The sequence below is a fragment of the Zootermopsis nevadensis genome, unplaced genomic scaffold (genome assembly GCF_977971745.1).
Source record: "Zootermopsis nevadensis isolate Lab colony 2312 unplaced genomic scaffold, Znev_1.0 Znev_ptg000015l, whole genome shotgun sequence".
Lineage (NCBI taxonomy): Eukaryota > Metazoa > Arthropoda > Insecta > Blattodea > Termopsidae > Zootermopsis > Zootermopsis nevadensis.
Window position 1 is genome coordinate 50,707 of NW_028259147.1, and position 18,938 is coordinate 69,644.

Consider the following 18,938-nt stretch of genomic DNA (forward strand, 5'->3'; position numbering starts at 1 on the left):
CAACAATCTTTAACCAAAATGTGTTCAAAGAAAGAAAGAAAAAATCCAGCCAAATAAATCAACAAATCTGTCATCTACTGGGCATGAGATTTTTGCAAGCAAATCCAAATTCATAACAAACACCACACGCCAAACTTACAAGTTTTAAAACCTTTATCCTTGCTTAACACAGCAGACTCAAAATTAACCACAAGCACAGAAAATACCCCTGCAGCTCCGGTCACAGCACTACATAACAAAAACCAAAATCACTTCACAAATAGTCTCCACCCACGCCTACAAACGATACCTATACCAACTGGAAACAGCAATAATGTCAATCCCAAACTGCATTTACTTCTGTCAACATATCATCTCACACTTACAATCACAACATTTAAAGTACATCCTATAGGTCAGGTAATTACACACTTCATTCATTGTCCCATCAGGTTTCCTGTTCAGATATCAAGTCAGTCTGCGAACACACTCAACAGCTTACATGACAAGCATGCAGGTTTGATGGTTTGATTTATTTCGCTGGATTGTTTCTTTTTCGACTCATATGCTTTGATGTCTGTATGTTGTTGGTATACCCCCAACTGAGCCCCCTTTTATATATTTGTGCATAACCCCCCTCATTCTATCATATTAGGCGCCCCACCCTCCCGTTAACCCACAATTATTTTTTAGAGGGCAGAAATCAGAAATCAGAAATCGTTTTGAGTCCTGAGTCCTGCCCTTGTTTTATATTTAGAACTTAATACTTAAGTAAGAATTAATACTACTGTAAGAATCCGCTGGGTCTCGAACCGCCGATGTCGTCCTCCGCACGCCAGCACGCTATCCATTCGGCTACCAGGCTCCTACAAGATTACGATTCTGGATCTTCCTGATATATCGATGCCCTGTTCTTTCCCGCCAATACGTAGTTTACTGGGTTCGCTACTAGAATTCGCTGTAGTCAAGTTCGCGCAGAGATAGAGAGAGTTGGTAAAATTTGTTGCGTGAATCTAGTCTTCGGAGTCTTGGAGGTGCTGTAAGTTTATGTGTGCGAACAGCGATCTAGGTGGGCTGTCATCAGGTTACGGAATGATAGGGTGTTCTCGTTTAACGGTTGAGGTTATGTGTCGATGATTCCCGAGGAATCAAATAAATAAACGCCATGAGGCGTTTACGGCATTGATAAGTGACATTTATATACTCAGAAGTGTGTGTGGTGTGCCCCCCTCCCCAAGAACAAAAGTACATGTTCAATCAACTGCGTCATCAGAATGCTGTTTATTTTTGCATTTGTGTTAGTTAAAAGTGAATGCATTTTGTCTTTCTGGGAATAGCTGAGAGAAGAAGCTTAATTGATCCTTGGGATTTTACTCGGGGAAAAGCTGTCTGTCACCTGACCAGCCTACTGCTTGCCAGGAAATCAGTGCAGTATGTTCAGTACACTTGGCAGGCTCACTTCATATCGCAACAGAAACCTGACCTGCCTACTGCTTGTATCACAATGTTGTTGCACATTAAATCCCTTACCAGCTGTAACATTAACTTCACAAAGTTTACAGAACAGAATTGTTCCATCAGAACTAAAATATTCCTCACCGAAATCTTTAATGAAAGCTCTTAACTTTGCACTTTCAGAACACCACTTTTGGCATCTGAACTAAATGATGGATTCACTGTAAATGCCCGAGAAATGTAGTTTCAAGTAAGAATTTCATACCCAAAATATGAATTTTATCCTCGAAATATAACCAAAATGATCCTAACCATGAATCACCAGTATTGTTCCCAACAAACTGTGGTCAACCAGTGTCCTTGAAGATCTAAACATGATTTTGTGATTGTAAATAAAATTTTCATGAAGCAGAGTCCTTGAGAAGCTAATAGTAGATCATACAGTAAAGACTGCACCAAACCCTTAATTTAGTATGACTCCTTCTTGTTCCTGTACGAACAAATATCTTTGAACAGAATGAGCAGTTGATTGATCCACTGGTTGCTTAGCCGCCTGACTGTGATTAAGAGATCAAGTGGCTAAAAGGGTGAATGAACTGACTAATTGATTCGTAGGCTATTTAATAATTATATTTCAACCGTACAAATTACTTAATACTAAATGGGATTAGGATTATTGTGAATGGAGGATCCAAGACATGAAATTGTAATCTGAACAAAATTAAACAAACAGCGATGCAAATACATAGTAATTAAATGGCTAATTTGAAGGAAAAAAAACATGCACAAACAATATTGATTATATAACTATCCACTGCTAATACTGAAGTGCCACTACATTCCTTGGGCAACACCAACCACCCACTGGTTTCTTGATTTGAACACTTTCCCAAAAAAACAGCACAATTCATGAAGCTCCTCATTATGTAATTTTCTCTCGCTGCCTGTATGTTTCTCTTAGTTACATGTATTCTACTCATCACAGACATCAGTGCAAGACACCAAGTTTAACACCCACACAAAACAGCAGGTGAAATAAGTAGCCATTATTATCTGTAATTAAGAACTTTTCCAAAAGCAGGAACTTTGAACAATGAAGCATGAACTGGCCTTCAACCTAATAGAGGAAATAAATGTCTTAAATATACTGTCTCTTAGTATAACGATATTGCACAGTTCAGTATCACCTCACAATTGAATAAATATAGTCATTTCTTTCACTCTCATGTTGGAAACATACATGGCACCTATCACACCGTGCAAAGACGTCCATTCGACACAGCCCACACTGACAGGTTAATATTTCCCACTTATAGGACCACAGTTCCCTTGTTCTGTAGTGTCCTCTGTATCAATGAAACATTATGTCCATCTGACCATGCACTCTTTCTCCTACACAGTAACAATTCTAAGGCCATGTGATATCCCCAATTTCATCATGATCATGTAGTGACTGCTTACCATAATATACTACCAACATAATAAACAGCAATTACCTGGCATCTCACAGCATTAGTGGGGGAGCCTACACAGACAAGACATGCAACATAAATCACATGCGTTGCGCATATGCGCATGCCAATCCAAATGTTCTTGGATCAGCACACAAGAACAAAACACAATTCTAACACACATGAAGAATCACAGCAAGCTACATAAAGGTGAAAAATCACTAACACACTGTCTGACCGGTATTCTACACTACTGTGAATGAAACAGTGATCCACAGAGCAATAAAATTAATTTAGTGTCCTACAAAACAACTCATTACAAACATGGTTGCCTGCGATGTTGCACAGACTGATTTTTACATTAAATGGTGCAACAACCTGCAAGACAGCCACCTCCATATTCACTATCATAAGAACCTCAAAACTCAATTCATTAATGGCAGATGACAAAGTTAAAATGAACAGAAGATCAAGAGAACTGAAATGGTAGATATTCACACCAAATTTCACAAAAACCAGTCAACTGCTGTGTAACTGAATCAGGCTAGATGGACATACACATGCAGCGTACTTAATTAATAAGACTGCTTTATAAGTCATTCAAAAACCACTGGATCAACTGGCATATTCTGATACACTATGATCAGATTCAACTGGAAGATCTGAGGAAACTGACAAAAAAAACCCTCTTCAGTCAGGACAGCAAATCCCCTGCTGAGACTTGTGCATAGGACGTAATTCATTTGAGAAACAGGAGTGCTAACACCACACTGCTATAATTTACTGGTAGAATCACTCCTTCCCAAACGAGGATTTGCACAGAATAGTTTTGTCCATGTACTACACAACAATTCAGATCATTTTTTCCTTATGCATAGGAGATATTTATTTATGGGGGATTTACACTAGTGACAGACTTCCTTCCTGTTGCTATAAAACAAGTTTGTGTCCCAAATTCCCCAAACCCTATTTCCTTCATGTATTCTAAAACACAGGTAACCCACAAATTTAGCATTCTGTACTTGCTATAGTACATTCTTTTCCAACTGAAACACATTTGCTCATCTTACATTCAGTTCACATATGAATAAAATGGGAAGAACCCTGAGAGAAGGCACAGACAGACCACAGAAATCACGTCCACAACATTCACAATAACACTCACCTGCGAGCTTCTTCGTACTTAATCTGCTGTCGCAAGAACACCGCATTCTTCAGCAGTTCCATAGACTTCACTGCCCTGGAGAACAATACAACTGCTGAAAAAACTACACAAAGTTCTGGGAAGGTCTTGTGATTCTCACTTTTCTTCCAAATCATATATATATAGATAGATAGACACACGCACACACACCATATTTGGCGACTTTGTGTCAGGACTCAGGATCTTATTCCTTTGCCAGGCAGAAATGTCAAATGAATGAAGGTCTAAAATCACTAAGTTAATTGATTAAATAATAAGCTTTTCTTGTAACATAAAGAAATTACACTTCACATAATTCAAAATGTCAACTAGAAATGAGCAAGATGCTGCTACAAGCCTGTGGAAAAGTATTCACTTGGGAACAAGGTTCCTCTTGAATACTAGTGAACTAACAGAATTTCCTTTAAACCTTACCCAACGGCATACTCCACATCGTAGCAACGTCCCTGCAACTCATGATGCAGTCTGGTAACTTCTACCCTCTTCTCCACCATCGGGGGCAGTGCTTTGCGGACATGCTCCTGCAGGCGATAAAATGCGAGGGATGGTTCATTCGCGACAATGTGCATGTTTTCTGAAATCCTTTCTGTTGCTGTAAGTGAATGTAGACATAGTGTTTAGCATTAATATCTGGGACAAAAAATGTTACGTATATAAGTTCAACATAAACAACTCAATCCATGTTTGACACGTTTTCAAACCTTTTTTAACTTTCATTTCCAATTCCGGGTCTGATGACAGAGACATCGACATGATTCTCAACACAGTTACGTTATATTACCGATAACAAAGCACATCCATATGTGCCTAATAATTATTCCAAATAATCGCATACGAAGTACAGCCGATTAACACAAAAATTTCATTGGAAAAGCTGAAAGGAAAACAGTACTTGGGAGATCTACACACACACACAGACATTACTAAAATGCACCTTAGAGAAATATGATGTGAAGAAATAGATCACTATTCGCACACAGAAACTTACGGCAATGATTCTTGCATTATGGCATTTTAAGAGACTGAATATTTGCCATTATGAACTGAAATAAATTTAGCACGCAAACTTCCTCAAAAGCCAAACCCGTCCTCATTACCAACTCGCTGCACATAAACTACTTACGCCAGTCATACCACACCTCCATGACTCCAAAGACTAAATCCACGCAACAAATTTTACCAACTTATGTCTTTTCTCTCTCTTTCTCTCTCCGCGAACTTGGCCAAAACGAATTCTAGTAGCGAACTCATTAGCATTGACGATTGATGTGGTTAGCCCCAGACGTGTTGATTAGGTGCGAGTTTGGTCGAGTACCTTCACCTTAGGAATTTCATCATGTGCATTCTGAAATGTGACGTATGGCGTTTTTCTCAACGTTGGGCGAGTCCCCAGACCGCCATTACATGTTCGAGCAGTTGCGCAATAATTGTGCTTTGCACCGTATTTAAAAGGACCCAATGTGTGTGACATGGACAAGTTAATGTAGTAGGTTTGTGTATAAATATTCTAGGTATTTTACAGATTCATATAGAAAACACAACATTCTGAGAAGTGAAGGCGTCACTGGATTCACACAGTGAATATAAGTTGTTGTTCCTGTTTTTCTAACGCACATTATTTTATTCACAAGAAAGGACTGAGTTGGACATGTGTTTGTAATATTCTTGATGATATAGAGCTTGAAATGTGACTGTGCAAGTGAACTGTTTTTGTTTGCTTGTGTATGTATGGGTGCATGTATGAAGCTGGATGTCTTGAATATGAATTTTATCTTTCTACAAGGAGCTCAATACAAGAGGCTTGCTTGATCTGTGAGATCCTGTTCAGTGGCAGATTGTCACCTGTTCCTGCTTGCCTGAAGAGCAGTGGAGTATGCTAAGCAACACTTGGCAGGCTCATTTAAGCAGATTAATAAAATAAATTATATATTTCTTTCATAAAAACGTTCCAATATCTACAAGACTATTTTCTGTGGAAGGGAAAGAGCCTGAGGATTTTAGACAGGTAGGGCGGAGGGGGGTTTAGAGAGTAATGAGTAGAGGATGACATAGGAAAGAAATCAACAACAGTTGACAATATGGAGACTTTGCCTCTTTAGGAGAAGACGCAGACAAACAAGTGATCAATGAATTCGTCAATGTGCCACATGGTACTTAATATGCCGTGCTCCATATGTCCTTAACATGCATTCTTTTGTCTCTCTCTCAGTCAACATGACTTCATTCCAGAAAAGAATAATTTTGACAAAACCATGAATGAATAAAATTTTCCGAAGATAACTGGTGACTATCTTTTCAACTTATTCTGGGTTGTCCCACATCTCATTTATATAAGTCATCTTTGTTTTCTCTTGTCATTCATTCTTAGAAGACATTCAAACCAAATGTCTTTACAATGACATTAAAATTCTTAATTTATTCCGTATACATTCATTTTTCAAATGGTCCTTCAGGGCATGAACTGCTGTTTGTCTTAAAAAACTGATTTCAGTGGATTTAATTTTCTGTTTGTCCAATCTGCTGATAGCCCAATTTCCACTACCACAAATGAGGGCTAGGACAGCCATAGCATTCTTGAAACCATCAATATGGAGGCAAAAATATTACAGTTGGTGTGAGACAAAAATCAGAGAAGTGAGACACTGAGAGGGAAACTCTTATGTCATTTACTGTAACCTCTATTCTACAGAACTTCAGTTTCATAAACCCAAATATGTTACATTCAAATCATCCTATATACTACAAATTTAAGTTGCACTGTAAACACAAAATATCACAGGAATAAGAATACAGAATTTATGAAGCATACTTCTTCACATAGTACATCTGAAAATTTTAGCAAATCTAATAAAACAGCCACATTTTATTACACTGGTCCTCCTGTTTTATCACTTAACTCGAAATACACTGTTCTCAAGGCTTCAGTTCCTGAAAGCCATTCTCGAGCACAACGCACGCGATGGCCAACTCACGCAGGCAATGGTAACCTCTCTACCTCTCCCATTTCAGTAACCATTTCATCATCCAATGTGAAGCTTACCATAAACTTGAGTGAAACAGGATCCTTTAAACAGAACACACCTCTCAATTATTACTTAAACTCATTCCACAAAGCAGAGTCATTACTGAAAAGTTAATAACAGCCACTCAGAGTAAAAGAATTTCCAACCTTTCATGGAACATGAAGGTTCATTATAGTGTTCAGAAGAGACCACTGAACCAGCAATCTACATCCCATTTCTTCAACATGCATTTTAAATGTTACCCTTCCAGCTATGGCTAGAACTACCAAGTGTTCTCTTTCCTCCATGTTTTCCTACTGCAGTAGTATGCTCGGACACAAAGCACTCACCTTATTTGGATTAGCTATCAGCAAGACCTGCGTTATAGCAGAAGGAGGAAGAAATGGTTTGTGGGCCGGCAGATCTGAACCAGATGGAGGCTGCAGTCGCAGTTTGCAAGTCTGGAATGGACAAACATTCCTTAAGCCTGGGACCCTCATAATGAAATTTGTTCATGAAACAGTGATCACTGCACTTATGATACCATATATACAAAGTGTAGACTTCAAAGTTAATACATTTTCCTCTTATATGTTCCTTTCATGTTAGGATGAAATAATACTGAAATTTCCATGTGGTCAGGATTTGAGATTTTTAAAGTGGTGAATCTGAAGATGTCTGTTTTATGGGTTGTAGCACCATGTAATCTGGTAGAAGTTTACCAAAATTCTGTCATGTCCTTCCCACTCCTGCTTACCAGGCTGTAGTATGCCCCTCACTCCCACTGGTAAGGCGGGGGGGGGGGGGGGGGGGGGGGGGCTCATGTCTTTTAAGATCCATGTACACTATCTCTGACAAACTCTGAAAGCACAAGGAGCCCTTTCTCAATCATGTGCCGTTTGTAATATACAGTACAATACCTTTGGAACAACAGCCTGGAATAAGTAGTTTGAGATTGGCGAAGAATTCTTGCTGATTGTTGTAACAACAATGACAGAGACATCTGGCCTGGGGCTGTCCTTTCCAAAATTCAGGATAACTGTGATGCCACTCTTCTCATCAAGAACAGTGAGTGGTGGTAAAGAACCTGTGTTATTCAGAAAAGTTAGTGATAGTGTAAGAGCGCACAGGTCCTAAGTCACTGTTTCATATGAAGTGAACAAGGAAGTTACATTAAACTCTCTGACCATAAGAACTGTATTAATGATCCTTGTTCTTCTTCTGTGCATTGTATCAATTAAGCAGCCATGTTAAATGTGTTACAGTGTCATCATAGCTCAAAACGCACCAAAAATCAAGCAGGTGGTAATGAGGGAAGGTTCATATCAATTTTATCCACCACCTTTTCCAAAGTGCCAACATCACTTTTCAGATAAACTGAAATTGCCTTTAATTTGTTCCTCTCTGTCACATATTTTAGCTTTTGAAATTAGTATCTTGTGGTCAAAGAGCAAGATCCTGGTCTCTAATATAAAGCTTGATCCAATGTAGATTTTTCAACTCAATCCTCACCTGGTTCATAAATGTGGGGAATTCTAGGACTTCACCCAAGTACAGAACCCATTCATCCTCCCAAACCCAGATCTATTACCACTGACATTAAAGTGACTTCCAATGGTATAAGTGAAAGTTACTCTTGAAAAAGATGTTTATACCAAACAAGACAAAAGGTACAAATTATTTTCCTAAATGTTTCTTACAAAATGTATTGCAGATAAACGAGAGTTGTGTGTTCATGATACATGTTTTTTATCAAGTAATGAGACCCACTTTACATATTGATAATGAAAACCAACAATAACTTCATGCAATATGACATAACCCATTACAATAGTCTGCAAACTGATCTGAATGGTTTCACATAGCGGTAAATTGCACTGAAAATAACTTCCCTCTCCTAAGTTATAAACTGAATAACACAGACAAATAGCAAATTCAATAAATACACAAACAAAATAATCCCATGGAATAGAGTCCTTGAAAAACTGATGGTCACTCCAATGGTCAAAAAATTACCTACCTTCACAGAACTCAAAATTCCACTACCATGTTCACAGGAGCCTGCCACTGGACCCTATCTTGAACCAGATGAATCCAGTCCACATCATCACACCTTATTCTTTCAGATACATTTTAATTTTATCCTCCTATGACTAAGTCTCCAAAGTGGTCTCTTCCCTTCAGGTTTCCTCACTAAAATTCTGTATGCTACATCACTCTCATCACCCTACAGGTACATTTACACACTGGCAACAACAGGATTCATACAGAACATTCTGTTCTATAGAAGGTGCAGGCAGCACATTTACATTCAGGAACAATTTAGTTCTCAACACAGCAGCAGATGATGATCTCATGTTAGTGAGATTTGCTGGTTATATAATAATTTGTGAAGAGAATAAAGAAAGAAGGAAACATGCAGTGGACACAAATATTTTCATTGGAATGGAATACCCAATGCTCCTATCCGTGATTTCTAAATGAGCCGAGGACTATCGAGGTTTCGACAATTTTGCACGCACGTATCCACAAGAATTTTAAACTCTACTTCAAATGTTCATGATAACCATGAAGTTACAAGACACATATTTCTAGAAATGCTGTTTTTCTGGTAGAACAGCTCACTCTTACGATACAGCTGTCAACAAGAGATGAGTTGCACCTGCACAGGATTTCAAAGTAGATCCGACAGCCAATTGCTGGTACATAATGCTATTTTGTTTGCACTAAATCAAATGAAGGGAAGAAAGTAGATTTAGTAACATACAATTTTTTACTAAGAAGTGGTTACACTGCTTTGTCCATCCATTCATGCATACTGATGGCCAGTGACTCATGCAGAGTACGGACTCAGTAAAGAGTTCTTACAGGTGAGCTGCGTTGAAGTTCTGTATTTTTACTTCAATATGAATACGGTCCAGTCATCTCACACATATATACAGCTCGACCACAACGCATTTGCCAAATATTCTACGACAACCTTTATATCTTGTCGGATGGGACAGTACTGTTTACTTCTTCCATGATAGCAAATGCTTCTTGCACGTCATCAGATCTGTTCTCACAATTCGAGTGGCATGCGTAATTTTACGTAACTTATAAACTTACCTGGTCTGATATTTTCTAGTGGGACAGAAATGTCTGTGAGTGGCTTAACCTCAACTTTTCTTGCTGGAGAACGGACTGTACTTGTGCCCCCATTACTGACTGCAGCACTGCTAGAACTGGTCCCTGACACCTGCATCACAGCAACACTCCCTTGTACACATACTTGAGCAACGATATATTACGTGGGCAAGTTAACATGCACAATGTAGTCCTCCGGGTTATGTATGACACCATGTAGTCTCACAAATGGTCACCAAGGTTTTTCAGGTATATATCACTTCCATCTTCAGGGCATATCAAACCATTAGTACATCATAATCCACAAGACCACAATCCAGTTTTGCCACCAAAAAGATCCTCAAATTCCACCTTAATGAATAATGTGCATTCCATTTGATGAACGATCCTATCCTCTCATCATAACCAATTCATGGCACTTGCCTGTTTGTTTACTATTTCTGCTTCCGTTCCGTGCCTCGTTGCCGCTGACGGGGATGCCCCTGTCAGTTGACTGCTCTGCTCATTGATTGAACCTGGACCACTTGCTCCTGTTTCCACCCCAGCCACTTCTGATATATCTACCATGCAGTCATCAGATCCACTTCCATTCACTAGCGATGCTGAAAAACAATTTGATTAAAGACAGAAGGATAGATGGGAAATAAATCATGGTTTACTGCCCTCAAGACCTGGATATACCTCATACCAAATCACTCAACAATGAGATGCTGGTATCCATGAACAAGTCCACATGACGTTACACCCCAGGAGACCGACATCGAAATCTTCACTGCCATAAGAACTTCAAATCTCAAATACCACAGAGATTTGTCTACATAACAGTGATCACCAGGGGCAGTACAGTCTCATGCAAGACAGTAATGTACTGCAGAAAGTCACTAAGCAGGGATTCAAAAATGAATTCTCAAGAGACTTACTGACATACCATTAAGCAAGTCAGATGTAGCAGAGCTTCTGCCTAAACTACCACCTCCACTATCACTCCCTCCTCCTCCTCCTCTTCCAGGGCCACCAGTCATCTCATTACTTCCTGTCTTCACATCCTGACCAATGAGAAAGTCAAGATCCAAACTGGAAGCTACAATATTGTTACCACTGGGTGTCACACCCAATGACACAGGCAAACTGTGAGTGTCAGCCGAGGACTCATCCTGATTGCCTTCTGGAAGAGGTTTGCTCAGCAGGTTCATGGGAACTTTGACTGCAGGTCTGAAAGAAGAAGCATTAATCTGCCAACAACAAATTAAAAAAAATTTGTGACATTACAAACAGAATGTAGTCCATATTTTTGTTCCGGATACTGTAAATGTGGCATAAGAGATAAGACCAAATACATATTCTGTAAAAACAAGCACAGTAATTTTGTCTCCAATGTCTACTTCCTCCTGATGAATTCAGATGTCCTTATGTGCACCTTTTACTAAAATGGGGGGGGGAAACATACAGAACATTAAGTTTACCCCAATAACAACACGTGAATCAGAGGAAAGATCTTCAAGAAGATATCACATCAGTTTAAAGTAAGTTTACTTTGTTCTAGATTTGGAGGGGGGGAGTAAAGGGACCCCCACCATATTAGCAGTATCTCAAAGGATATAATTTCATGACTGCACTGCCAATAGGTATTTGAGAGATATCTGAACTTAAAATTTATTTGTTACATAAAAGAACCGTTCAGACCAGAAGCAATGAAGAGAGTGTAACTTAATAAAAGTGACATCACACATACTTGGCAAACTGTGAACCCAGTTTACAGGAAGTGGGTAAACTCTGTTTCAGAAGGGATTTTCCAAGTGCATCCAAATCTTCCAAAGCTTTCAGCTTACTGGGCTTTTCTGGTTCCCCTGCAATGGGAGATGTTTCCGCTGAAACATTAAAAGAAATTAATTTCTGCAGCTCAGTGTATGATTTCAATACTGACTGTGACTGTAATTAGATTATGTAAAACAGATATTCACTCACATTTACAACTATTCTGTTGAATGGTAACTGGCTGAAGAATAGAGGTTACTCCAATGGAAGATGCACTAGGAACAGGAGACTTTGAAGGGGCAAGTGACCCAAAAATGTCACCCAGGGTTTCTAAATCTGACTGCTTATCTCTGGTAGTGCCAATATTAGACAGACTAGGTGCTGAGTGCTTGGAAGCTGGGTCTAATCCTGAAAGGTCACAAACTATTACAAGCTAAATCTACACAAATTTCATCTGTCTTAATTTTTTGTACACTATGTACATGCAGAGTCAAATAAAGCATCATTCACTGTTCTATTCTTGATGGACTTTGTCAGAATCTGTTCCTCACTCCACAATGTTTAACAGTTTCGGGAAATAATCTCCATTTGCCCCATCTGCTAAGGTTACCAACATGTGATTTCTGATGGTGAAAATGTACTTTAGAACACACCATCAAGCAGATTATGGTAAAAGAGAACCAATACCTAAATCCATGAGTTGGTTGCTAAGAAGTTCAGCTGGTACTGGTGGTAACTTCTCTTCACTTGGTGTACTTAAATCCAGTAAGGATGTAGAACCTGATGTAACATTTGGCAGTGGAGGTCTTTTCCCCTGTACAATAATGGCTGTATATTTGTCAAACACCTGTCCTAATTCATCACTAGCACTCAGGACTTCATCTAGAAAACAAAAAGTTTGTTAGTACAATTATCAAACACAAAACCTAGTGTCTCACATTAAGGGAGATGAAGAATTTTGAAAACAGGGTGCTGAGCAGAATATTTGGATCTAGGAAGTGAAAGACGCAGCAGTAACAGCTTTCAATGACTTTAAATAAGCTAACACGTGTGGCTTATTCTGCATGACAAAATCCTAATGATAAATGTTCATAATAAAATGTTCCAGCAGTTATAAAACTTATACATATAATCATCTTCTGCAATAAACCTCAAAAACTATAATTTGAAACAGAATGGATGATGATGCTCCCTGCCAGCACAATGACAAATTACTTACCAGCTACAAGAGATGAAGTCTCAGACATGGACAACCGAATCTTTCAGTAATTATGAAACGGTGAACATCTAAATGATGGCAGAGCAGGTAACAGAACACAATGGGAGTAAAACAGAGACGTGCTGGAGGAAGGGGGTCATTAAACTGTGTCTGAAACAGAAACTACAGACACTCATGCATCAACACTACTATCAGTAAATCAAAGTTTATTTTCGTATCTCAATGAGTAACTTTTATGATGAGTTATGTAATTCCTATCATCTGATCCTGTTAACAAGGACAACAGGTTCAGGATAGGATGACTGGCGTTGGCTGCTACCAAGTTCTCTCAAATATCAAACCCATGACCACTGGGACTCAACTCCAACTTTGGGGAGAATCAGTTTAAAATCTAGAACCCTCAGTATGTATCAAATCTAAGGTAGCAACCCCTCCTACTTACAACCAATGTATGTAGACTGAATAGCACAACACCCAAACAATACAACACAATACACTACACAGTTATGTTAACTTTATGAAGTCCATCACAAGAAAGCCCTGTCCTTTAAAGATGTTCTTGAAGGGATCAATACCAGCAAACTTCTTATGAAGAAAAAATAACGTTACAAACACACAGTCCCCCTCTTAAATATATAATCAGGCACAGTTCCTTAAAAGCCTGTGATCTATTGTATTATTTGGATAAACACGCTCTAGAATGTGTTATTAAAATTACACAAAGGTATGAGAACGATGGGTGCTAGAGCCATCCACACTTTACGTGTTGCAGTGCGTCGACTCGGTGGCTCTAGTGTTCAGTCGGTGATGACGCATTCTTTACGATGATCTGTGCCAGCGACATGGGTTCTTCAACGTAGCAAAACCTCTCGCAGAGCAACCGAACAGTGTCTAGTACTCATATTTGCAGAACACATACTCACTCAACATTGCTTCATTATCCTGTGTCTCTGCTGCAAGTCGGAACACGCTGGGTCGAAGCCGCTCACAGCTCTGATGAAGCTCCTTGATGAGTTCCGACTCTTCTGCTGATGTCTGGCCGAGGTAATACTGATCCAGCATCTCACTCAGGAGCCTCACATTGTTGTGCACAGATTCCAGTTCCGTTACCCTTCGGCTATTCATCTCCACACGATATTCATCCTGGAAGTAATCTTCATTTTACACTACTTGCAAAGAAATATGTATGTCATACAAATGTAAACTGTACGTGCAGCAGAGCCAACAAAGTGAAAAAGATAAAAGCAACACATTCAATATGGCCTCCCTGTCCGGCTATTATTACATAGCTCAGAACAGCCATCCTGGCCCAAAATTTTTCAAACTGCTACTTATTTCCACCCCTCTGCTTGGTCTTGATATAACAGCCAGACAGATAATTACTTCTTACATACTACAAGAAATAAACCTCTACACAACCAAAGCTCATGAGAAATTATTTTTCCTTCAGACTACACAGATATGAATGTGTTGCTCTATTAGGTTAAATAGTCACTGTAAAATCACAAAACAGCCAGTAACCAAAACCTAAAAGAACTGAGGCCGACAAATGTGTTAAAAAAAAAAGGCAAATGCAAGTTTAATGCCCAGACACAGTTCTCAATTCATTATGCCTATTAAATAATTACTGAAGCACTGCATCAAAGTGTAAAATGAACTAGACTTATTTACTGTAAAAATAGTGACAGAAACATTTTATATCGTTTTGAAGTTTAGTAATTTAATGCAGTACTGATTTTCTGTTTGCTTTTTCTGAGGCTACTTAACGATGTTACATCCATTACAGTGGTTATGTACCACAAAATTGAAGTGCAATGAACTATTACAAACAGTGATTTGAGACAGGTATAGAAGTCACCATAGCTCAGATACTGGTGTAGAACCTATAGAGTCCATGCATTGCTGCTGAACATAAAGTGTTTCGGTAGTGTACTTGAACACCTTGAACATACCTCCTTGACCATAGTCTTAATCAACCTATTTGCTGCCTGCAGATCATCAGGATTCTTGCTTTGTAACAATTTTTGTAGGAGTCGTGACCGTTCATCATCTTCAAAGATGGAGCTTCTTGGACGAGTTGGTGGTGAAATGATGGAGACATCCTTCTCTTTACTGTTTGCACCACTACTAACGTATGGTGGATCCTCCTGAAAGTACAAGAAACTGTGCATGAAGCATACAAAAATCTGTTTTGTTTCCATATATTTTACATGGTTATTTTTACATCACAACTAATTCAGGGATTCAAGATGGCTGGCTATTATCTTTAGTGTCAAGTAGAAGTTACTGACAAACTGAACTTTGCCTCATGTAGTGGCAACACCGTGTCACATGATTTAATACAAACCGCACATGCAACTTAATTACCCTGAAGCTGATTCCTTCAACACCTGTCACACACAAGACACATTAATATTTCTTTGGGTCACCAACAACCGTGATACAAAAATTTTACTCGTGTAAAACAAATAATTTCTCCACAACATACCTTAACAACACCTTGCTTCTTCAGCATGTCATAGGCCTCTTTGATTTTTGTTTCTCGAGGATACTCGATCGTCCACGCGTGCATGAGTAGTAACACTCGTTGTCTCACGGCCAAAGCAGTCTGTCCACCGAGGTATTTCGGTGACACCAACTTTATCATCTCATTCAGGAAGCGGAATTTTCCTACTTCTGCGTGGAAGCCCACCCCACAGTGCTTCATACATGTGTCCAGCAACTGTAAAACATTACCTTTTATAGAGTATTACTTTATACAGTGACATACCAGTGACAATGACATTCAACAGAATGTACTATATTAGTATTATCCCCTTTGTTTATAATATATGTAATAAGACAGTCTTTCCAATGCATTCATAAAAGTAACCCTTAAATTTCCATTTTCAAAGATTGTACTAGAGCAATGATTGATACAAACTACAGCACATGGTAGGAGCCGTGGTAGCTCAGTCAGTATTTTGTCAGATTACAGACTGGATGACCAAGGTTTTATTCCCAGGAGGGAAAAAGTATTTTTCTTCCAGCACTCGGGACAGCTCTGGGGCCAATCCAGCCTCCCAACCGATGGATACCAGGGGTCCTTTTCCTGGGGACAGCATGGCCAGGGCATGACACTGGCCACTCACCCCCATCTAGTCAAGAATGAGTAGGAGCTATACCACCTCTCCCACAAGGTGGTATTTTAAACATCTTGGTACATAACCCCAAAGTTTTCAAACATGGAATATTCTACTATACAGAAACAGAACTGACTAATATTTTAAGTGTAGACATGAACGAGAGATTACTCAAAATTAGAAGCAAAAAAATTTTAACTTAAACAAGACTGGTTTTACCAATCTGATTAAATATTCTTCAAAATGCTCAGAATTAAAAATTATTCCAGACACTGAAATACACATCTATCCGGTTTACAGATTTCTTATGAATTTCCTTCAAAAGTTTTAATCCCAATGCATGGGCTGGTTAAAATATCAGCGCACACTGGCCATCCATTGCATACATTCACTTTGTCCAAGCTTAAAGTAAATGAGTATTTATGTATGAGCTTGTTAAGATATTTGTAAGGGCCAACATAAAAAGTAATAAAATTAAATGCAAAATCAAAAGGAAAATACATATTCGCACATGCTTTCATTTCAAGTGTGCAATGACTTTCGCGCCCCTCTTACAGTTACATATTATGTTATAAAACAAATCTGTTCTGTAGTCACCACGAGCAGATGTCCTTCAAGCACGTGATGGCCATCTCTTCATTTCACAAGAGATATTCCTGCTAGCAGCTTTGTGTACTTACATTAAGGGCCTGTAGTGCTTCCCACTCCTGCAATGACTGAATTTTGTTAGCTATCACTCTCGTCGCAATGTGTGCACAGTATGGCTCCTTATTCAGGACATTGCAGATTTCCACCACAGCTGCTGTGTCAGTGATGTGATTCCTGGGATTTGTTGCTTTCTCTGTAACAATAACCCTGAAGCGTACAGTCGCCTATGAATCTTACGGCACGCCAAGATGAAACTAAGTCGTGACACATCGTACACATGTCAAGACTGCTGTTACTTGGTCTTCCAAGTGAATATTTTACAACTTTCCACCAACATTTTGTTATCCACTCTATGTCTCAACATCATACATCACCTTTAAACACCAATTCAGACCAAATTACATGAAACTAATTTGACTAATCTGAAAAGTACTTAGAGGAAGGGAGAGCGATGAAAGAGACATAAAGGACATATCATAAGTCATTAATAATGAAACAGGCTCAAAAATTCAAAAATGCATTTCTAATCACAATTCTTAAAATTCATTGAGGCAAAAATATGAAAACTGGGTAACTGAGAAGGGATGGAGCACTTCCAAAGTAATTTTTGTCAGTGACAAAAAAAACCACACTGTGAACTTTCTCAATGATGTGATGACCCAAAGATTATTGTTTGGAGGAAATGATGAAACTCCAAAAATTGTAATCAAGACAGTCATGATGTAAACCACATGATTCCATAAATGCTAATTTGGCAGTTCTGAGTTTGCTGCACCAACCCGCTCAGCTTTCTCAATGCGATATTCACTTTAGTAACAAATCCTTTCACAGTATACATGCAACTTTCAGCCTTGTACTTCATTTGACCCATCAGTTTCCCATAAAGAAAAGTTGAAATCAAAATGTTGGTGTGAAACAGAAGAAAATCACTGCACACAAATTACAATTGCTTCTATAAGTTTTGACATTACAGAATAAATGTTCAGATTTAAATTATTCAAATGTTCTTCTAAAGCTTATAGTCACACCATACTATTGACGATAAAAGAGAAAAGAACTTGCATATTCCTCCTGGATTAAAATGTTAACCCCCAAAAACGCAAATTAGTTATATTTAGTCCAAAAATATCATGTCAATGCAACTATTAACACTACACATCTGTAAAAAAAAACATTTCAACTTGGACATCCTTCACAGTATCTTAAATTTCTTTAAAACGTAAGTAAATAGCGAAAAGCCATGTAAAGAACCATGTGAAACTCCACACCGCATTCAATAGAATCTACTTGCCACACTGTACCCTAATTCACAGGACTGGTAAAAATTACAAAAACAATCATGTACTTAGTGCGGCAATTACGTACATACATCACGTTTAATTAATGACATTCTCAATTGTAAACCAATAAAGCAAATTATAGTAATAAGTAAATGTCTCCTTTGACGTTTATTCTTTTCAACTGCCGCACACACAGGCGTTACAAACACGGGAACTGCGATGATGTACTGAAATTGAGCTGCAGAAGCCGTCAACTACACGTAATACCATGCCCCTACAATCAGTCAGAAAATTAATGGTATACAATCATAACTTACGAACTAAACTTTCCAGATTACTCGCTACGTCCTCCATGTTCCTTTCATTACACTGCTTTCTAAATCATTATTGTGTAGATCAAAGAGGCTGACTACGATGAGCTACCGATTTTGTGGTATTGTAAATCAACAATGGTATTGAACGAAGGAATATTACTATTGTTGCAAATAAAACACAGTATCAAAGAATAATTATACACGCCAATAAATATAATTGGCACTATGCGAGGTTGTTTATTGGTAACATTTTGCATTCAATTTTTAAACCGAGCGACCATACAATATCTGCAATATGAAATTCTAGTTTCGCTTGTGGTTTTCTTTATAAAAAGTGGTTCATCACACAACTCGTTTCAGTTTGCGTATGAACCATCTCCATT

The 18,938-nt window shown here is 38.5% G+C and overlaps 2 protein-coding genes across 11 annotated transcripts; both read right to left on the reverse strand.

Annotated features, from left to right (window-relative positions):
- Positions 1–721: 721 nt before the first annotated feature.
- LOC147873799 (BLOC-1-related complex subunit 8 homolog) lies at positions 722–5,210 on the reverse strand. Of its 4 annotated transcripts, none has more exons than XM_087348954.1 (5): positions 5,078–5,203; positions 4,791–4,963; positions 4,504–4,681; positions 4,051–4,125; positions 722–2,551 (listed from the first exon to the last, which is right to left on the reverse strand). In XM_087348954.1, the coding sequence occupies exons 2-5, from the start codon at positions 4,840–4,842 to the stop codon at positions 2,494–2,496; spliced, it is 363 nt and encodes a 120-aa protein (XP_087205080.1). In that variant the 5' UTR covers positions 4,843–4,963; positions 5,078–5,203; the 3' UTR covers positions 722–2,493. The 4 variants fall into 4 exon arrangements, with proteins under 4 accessions (XP_087205080.1, XP_087205081.1, XP_087205082.1 ...); XM_087348955.1 differs by having other exon boundaries at positions 722–2,959; positions 5,078–5,201; XM_087348956.1 differs by lacking the exon at positions 4,791–4,963 and having other exon boundaries at positions 5,078–5,210.
- A 1,522-nt stretch (positions 5,211–6,732) lies between these two features.
- Positions 6,733–18,718, reverse strand: Gga (ADP-ribosylation factor-binding protein Gga). Of its 7 annotated transcripts, none has more exons than XM_087348936.1 (14): positions 18,559–18,718; positions 16,994–17,154; positions 15,680–15,913; positions 15,144–15,338; positions 14,115–14,334; positions 12,660–12,854; positions 12,183–12,380; positions 11,950–12,064; positions 11,146–11,429; positions 10,641–10,819; positions 10,200–10,329; positions 8,012–8,178; positions 7,442–7,552; positions 6,733–7,153 (listed from the first exon to the last, which is right to left on the reverse strand). In XM_087348936.1, the coding sequence occupies exons 1-14, from the start codon at positions 18,593–18,595 to the stop codon at positions 7,058–7,060; spliced, it is 2,322 nt and encodes a 773-aa protein (XP_087205062.1). In that variant the 5' UTR covers positions 18,596–18,718; the 3' UTR covers positions 6,733–7,057. The 7 variants fall into 7 exon arrangements, with proteins under 7 accessions (XP_087205062.1, XP_087205060.1, XP_087205064.1 ...); XM_087348934.1 differs by having other exon boundaries at positions 11,950–12,085; XM_087348938.1 differs by having other exon boundaries at positions 11,950–12,085; positions 16,994–17,168; positions 18,559–18,712.
- Between the last annotated feature and the right edge of the window lie 220 nt (positions 18,719–18,938).

Bases quoted from the DNA above. Each gene is read 5' to 3' on its own strand.
- Gga (XM_087348934.1), bottom strand. From the start codon at position 18,595: ATGGAGGACGTAGCGAGTAATCTGGAAAGTTTAGTTC. The intron at 11,430-11,949 runs GTATGTGTGATG...TTCTTCTTTCAG, and splicing joins CTGGGTTCACAGTTTGCCAA to ACCTGCAGTCAAAGTTCCCA. The intron at 7,154-7,441 runs GTGAGTGCTTTG...TTCTGTTTAAAG, and splicing joins TGATAGCTAATCCAAATAAG to GATCCTGTTTCACTCAAGTT.
- LOC147873799 (XM_087348954.1), bottom strand. From the start codon at position 4,842: ATGTCGATGTCTCTGTCATCAGACCCGGAATTGGAAATGAAAGTTAAA. The intron at 4,126-4,503 runs GTAAGGTTTAAA...ATTGTTCTCCAG, and splicing joins GATGTGGAGTATGCCGTTGG to GGCAGTGAAGTCTATGGAAC. The intron at 2,552-4,050 runs GTGAGTGTTATT...TTCCTCTATTAG, and splicing joins AAGTACGAAGAAGCTCGCAG to GTTGAAGGCCAGTTCATGCT.